Source organism: Sorex araneus, chromosome 4 (genome assembly GCF_027595985.1).
Source record: "Sorex araneus isolate mSorAra2 chromosome 4, mSorAra2.pri, whole genome shotgun sequence".
Taxonomy (NCBI): domain Eukaryota; kingdom Metazoa; phylum Chordata; class Mammalia; order Eulipotyphla; family Soricidae; genus Sorex; species Sorex araneus.
Window position 1 is genome coordinate 211,895,698 of NC_073305.1, and position 6,000 is coordinate 211,901,697.

At 58.1% G+C, this 6,000-nt stretch overlaps 1 protein-coding gene across 1 annotated transcript in view; it reads left to right on the top strand.

Moving 5' to 3' along the window:
* Window positions 1–5,773, top strand: part of CACNG3 (calcium voltage-gated channel auxiliary subunit gamma 3) — a 101,340-nt gene extending 95,567 nt beyond the window's left edge. The window contains exons 3-4 of the mRNA XM_004604115.3: window positions 884–1,024; window positions 4,619–5,773. Of these exons, the coding sequence (XP_004604172.1) occupies window positions 884–1,024; window positions 4,619–5,130 (653 nt within the window). The 3' untranslated portion in view covers window positions 5,131–5,773. The remainder of the gene's footprint in view (window positions 1–883; window positions 1,025–4,618) is intronic.
* Window positions 5,774–6,000: the final 227 nt, after the last annotated feature.

The window sequence follows — 6,000 nt, forward strand, 5'->3', positions numbered from 1 at the left end:
CAGGGGTGAGCCCTGAGCACAGAGCCAGGAGTAAGCCCTGAGCACAGAGCCAGGGGTGACCCCTGAGCACAGAGCCAGGAGTAAGCCCTGAGCACAGAGCCAGGAGTGACCCCTGAGCACAGAGCCAGGGATGACCTCTGAGCACAGAGCCAGGAGTGAGCCCTGAGCTCAGAGCCAGGAGTGAGCCCTGAGCACAGAGCCAGGAGTCATCCCTGAGCACAGAGCCGGGAGGGAGCCCTGAGCGCAGTCAGGAGTCAACTCTGAACACCACCAGGTGTAATCCCCAAAACAAAAACGAAAACCACACCACAGCCAAAAACAGAAAAAGAGCATTTTTCACGGGCCTTGAGGTAGCACCGAGATTAAGGCACGTGCCTGCCGCTGAGTCTGATTTGGTCCCCAGCACAGCCCAGGGTAAGTGACGCTGCCAGGGCTCACTCCTGAGCACAGAGCCAGGAGCACAGCCTCTGGGGCACACCGATAAGATCGAACACCCCACCCCGCACCCACCGCCACACCAGAGAAGTGTGTGCCTTCCTTTGGTGGCCTGTCCTTCTGTCCTGGGTCCTATTTCCTGTTTGGCGTCACAGTCCCTGGGCGTGGGGGCACTTTCAGGCACTTGTCCCCCACCCAGATTCTCCCAGGGCCCTTGCCCAGGTCCCCGCCTGGAGCTGATGGTCACCGGTTGAGGTGCGGGGTGTGGATGGGCGTGTCTCAGGAAGAGTCGGGGGTCGGCGGTTACAGTTGGTGGGGTCCCCCGCCCCTCCCACCCCATGACGGCAGAGCAGAGGGGCCCTGAGCACCCCCCATCTCTGCTTGCTGCCGGGGTCTCACCCCGCGTCCAGCTCCTGGCGGGCACCCAGCACCTCTCTCCTGTCCGCAGGGGCGGTCAGGGCCTCCAGCGTCTTCCCCATCCTCAGCGTCACGCTGCTCTTCTTCGGCGGGCTCTGCGTGGCGGCCAGCGAGTTCCACCGCAGCCGGCACAACGTCATCCTCAGCGCGGGCATCTTCTTCGTCTCTGCGGGTGAGCAGCGGGGCCAGGCCCTCTGGGACGTCTGGGGACGGGGCCCTGCCTTGAGGGTTTTCTCGGGGGGGGGGGGGCTGGGGGCGGGGGACGCAGCAGCAGGCAAACACTCGCCAGGCTGATGCGTGGAACCCCTGGGGATGGTGAGCCGTAGCAGGTGGCTGACTTGGGTACTGGCATCGGCATCCCGCGGGGTTCCCGGCGGGTCCTGTCAGGAGTGACCCTGAGTGTGGAGTCACAGGGACGCCCTGAGCACCGCTGGGGAAGGCCCCGAACCAACGCAACGAAGCTACGGTGTGGGAAAGCTGGTTGGCATGAGCACAGGCCCTGGCCTCTGGTCCCGCTATCCCCCCACCTTGCTCCCTAGAAGTCCCTTGGTGCCCCGCCCCCATTCCGTTAGCCTTTGGGGGAGATGGTGGCCTCTCCCGCTGGGGATCATAGCTTCATGACCCCAAGTCCTGATTCTCCAACAGTGCCTAACTCCATCATTTCTTTTACACTTGGGCCACACCCAATGTACTTGGGGTGTGGGGGGTTGCAATCTGGCATAGTCGGGCAGCAGTAGGGGAATGATGCCGTGCCAAGTTGGGGCTGCCCCTTGGGCTCTCTCCTTGGCCCCCTAATGCCCCTAATGCAGTATCACCTCCTCAGCAGATTAAAAAAAAAATGTGTATAGGGGCTGGAGTGATAGCACAGTGGGTAGGGCGTTTGCCTTGCACACGGCCGACCCAGGTTCGATTCCCAGAATCCCATAGGGTCCCCTGAGCACCACCAGGGGTAATTCCTGCATGCAGAGCCAGGAGTGACACCTGTGCATCATCGGTTGTGACCCAAAAAGCAAAAAAAAAAAAAAAAGTGTATATATTTAGAGGGCTGAGAGGCACGGAGTAGCCAGGACTATTCTTAATTTATAGTCAGTCCGACCTGTGTTGGATCTGTGGCACCCCAGAGCTGCCCGAGCGCCCCGGAGGCCTGCAAGCACCTCCGGGGTGACCGGGACAATCCCCCACACCACATCCTGGGACCCTCACACAGAATCAGTCAACAGGAATTGGCCCAGTTGACCAAGGAGATCAGCGTGGGGAGGGGCCTCCAGGCCTCCTGAGCACTGCTCGGGAGCAGCCCCACAAAAACTGAAGAGACTTAGAAAGCTGCTGCCCCCCCAGAGGGGTTTCTCTGCACCCCCCCCCAAATGCAGCTGGGTAGCCAGGCATACCCGCTGCGCGGTCCATCCAGCCCTCACCGAGCGCCTGCGATGTGGTATGCGCCTGTCTCCCCCTCTCTCTACGTCTGGTTTCACTGCTGCCTGATCCTTTATTTTATTTTATTTTATTTTATTTTATTTTATTTTATTTTATTTTGCTTTTTGGGTCACACCCGGCGATGCTCAGGGGTTATTCCTGGCTCTGCACTCAGGAATCACTCCTGGCGGTGCTCGGGGGACCCTATGGGATGCTGGGAATCGAACCCGGGTTGATCACGTGCCATTCAAACTCCCTACCCGCTGTGCTATTGTTGTGCCCGAGTTTCAGATCCCCAGTTGAAGAGAGCCCCAGTTCCACACCCGATAATGCAGAAGCAAAGGAGCTTTATGACTAGCCCGAGCCAGCGCCAGCTCGAGTGAGGGTCCGAGTCTTACCCAACACAGTGGAGTCTTGACAGGGACCCCGACTCCTAATCACAAGCAGTTTATCTAGGGGTCAGTCAAGAAGCGGTTTATCTACTGGCCTATTTTCAGCATTGCCCTGTGACAACAGTGGTCAGCAACTAGACAGCAGGTACCAGTCACGGTTTGGGGGTCTTTCCAAGAAGGGTGCGGTGACCCCTCATGACGGGGCCAGATCCAACTGCCCAGTTTCTTATCTAGGGGAATGACTCAACTGGGAGTTTGCCAGAAACTGCAAGTCCTGCGTTGGGGAAGCAAACTGAGGCCTCGCTGAGACTTCATGTTAGCTGTAGCTCGTCACGGCGACTGAGGGACCTGTTTGGGGGCCTCACACTTTCGCCCCAGCCCCTGCCTGTTTCTTTAGCACAAGGGGTTGCCCACTTCCCCATCGCATGCTAGAACCCCAGGAAGACCCTTTCAATCCCTCTGTCCCTGGCCACGACCACTGCTCTTCTGTCCCCTGGCTCAGAGTCCAGTCCCGGTGCCCCTGTGCCATCACCCAACTCCAGGGGCTCAGTCCTTGTCGCCTCTTTGGTCCCCATCCACCGCCCCGTTTCCCCATGTCTCTGGGGACACCGTGACTGCCGGGTGACGACTGTGTCTCATGGTCAGCGTTGCCAGCTTCTGAGGGGGCCCAGGGTGTGCGACCTGGGTCTGGTGCCTCTTAGCAGCCTGGTGACTCGGGGCCCCCCGATTCCATTTCGGGGGGATGAATGAATTCAAAGGGGACACGCAGGCCTTCCGTGAGCCACCCCTGGGGAGGGGAGGTTGGGCGCCGAATGAGCTCCACCTGGGACCGAGTCTTGATTTCTGCGTTTCCCAGGAGACACATCGGGCCAGAGGCCTCAGTCTCGGGTTCCCACACTCTCCCACTGCGGCAGAAAACCAGCCCGATTAGACCCGCAAGATCCAAGTGGGCCCTCTGCCGTGTTGAGAAGCTGGGAGTTTAGTTCATGCTCCTGGGCTCAGATGGAGACAGCTCCTGACTCTCTCTCTCTCTGAGCAGGGGCCAAAGCCATAGCATGGCTGGTGAGGCCTTGCACACTGCAGGCCTGGGTTCGATCCCTGGCCCCCCACTCGGCTCCAGAGCTCACCAAGAGTGATCCCAAAACGTAGAGCCAGGAGTAAGCTCGGAGCCCAGCCCAGGTGTTTCAGCCAGAAAACCAACAAAAGACAAGTACCTGAGCGACGCCTGCAGCCAAGTCTGGGGATCATCTATCTTTGCTAGTTCTGTGGATGTCCTTAAGCGCAGGTCACGCATGCAAGGGAACAAGAAGCAAAGGTTTGGGACCAGAGCGATAGCACAGCGGGTAAGGCAATTTGCCTTGCACGTGGCCGATCCAGGATCAATTCCCAGCATCCCATAGGGTCCCCCAAGCACCGCCAGGAGTAATTCCTGAGTGCGTGAGCCAGGAGTAATCTCTGTGCATTGATGGGTGTGACCCAAAAAGAAAAAAAAAGAGAAAGAATGAAAAAGAAGCAAAGGCTTGGGGCAGGCAACGAAGCCTTAGAACTAAAGGGAGAAGGGGTCTCCAGAATTTTTCCACTGGGGAGTCTTGGTGTATAGAGAAGACAGCAGGTAGGATTAGAGAAAGAGTAATGGGTAAGCGGTGAACTGAGAAAAGCATCCTTAGTACCGTCAGTAAGCTGAGAGGAGAGGAAGGGAGGGCTGGAGTTTTCCTCTGCGGCAGTATGAGGAGTGTGTGTGTATGTGTGTGTGTGTGTGTGTGTGTGTGTGTGAGTGTGTTGTGAAGGGACGAGCAGGGGGGCTGCAATTTTCCTTCCGGAGAAGCACCCCATCCCACCTCTCAGCTCCAGTCCGTCCTGCCTCATTCCCACAGACGCGTCCACGTGGAGACAGAGAGTGGGCGCGCGAGCGTTCTGCCCGCGGTTTACTGAACCCGTGTTCCTCTTCTCCCACCCTCCAGGGCTCAGCAACATCATCGGCATCATCGTTTATATATCCGCCAACGCCGGAGACCCCGGGCAACGGGACTCGAAAAAGGGCTACTCATACGGCTGGTCCTTCTACTTTGGCGCCTTCTCGTTCATCATCGCGGAGATCGTGGGAGTCGTGGCCGTGCACATCTACATCGAGAAACATCAGCAGTTACGCGCCAAGTCGCACTCGGAGTTCCTGAAGAAGTCCACCTTCGCCCGCCTTCCACCCTACCGGTACCGGTTCCGGCGGCGGTCCAGCTCGCGCTCCACGGAGCCCAGGTCCCGAGACCTGTCTCCCATCGGCAAAGGCTTCCACACCATCCCTTCCACCGACATCTCTATGTTCACCCTCTCCCGGGACCCCTCAAAGATCACCATGGGGACCCTCCTGAACTCCGACCGGGATCACGCTTTTCTACAGTTCCACAATTCCACGCCCAAAGAGTATAAAGAGTCGCTGCATAATAATCCGGCCAACCGGCGCACCACGCCCGTCTGAACTGACCTCTGCCCTCTGCCCTCCGCCCCAGCCCAGCCTCAGGGGGGCGCCGTGGACGGAGGTGTCCTGGAGGTTGCATGGCATGGTCCTCGTGATGGTATTACTTTTTACAAAGAATGAAACCAAATGGACTCCACCCCCCGCACCCCTCCACCACACACACACACACACACACACACACACACACACACACACACACACACACACACACACACACACACACACACACACACACACCCCACATGGATCCCTTGCCCCCTTCGCATCCCTCCGTTGCCCCCCTGCGAGTTTCGAACCTCTCCCCCCAAGATCATTTCTGTCTGCGTGTCTGTGCCACATGTCTTCCCTTCTTCCTTCTGTCCTGGAAGGACCCCCCCCCCTCGTCAGCCCCCATTTTTCCCTCCTCAGAAGAGGACTTTGCTAAAAAAAGTCACAAGCGGTGGCTGGGGGGGCGTGTCGCCTACACAATTGTCCCTCTTGTCCACTCTCACATTCTCCCCCAGGACACCAACCGCCTAGGTGACCCTGGGGGGAGGCATTCACCTTTACCTGTTAGAAAAAAAAAATGAAATAAAAGCTGTCAGAGCCCCAAAGCAGCTACTGTAATAAGCGCTCATGTTATTAAAGGTTTTGCCTTGTCGTAGCCAATGGAGTTGGGTGTTTTGTGGCTTCCGGGTTCTTCCTGCGTAGACGGTGCCCTGTGGACCGTGCTGGCTGGTCTTGAGGCTGGAAGCTGAGCAGTGTCCACCCACAAGCCAATCACTGGGAGGCACCCCACCCTCCCGACAGTGTGCGCCTCGAAAAATGTCAGCATGGGTGACTCCCTGGAGTGCTAAGCAGGGGTGCGTCCCTGAATTCTGGGGTTCAAAT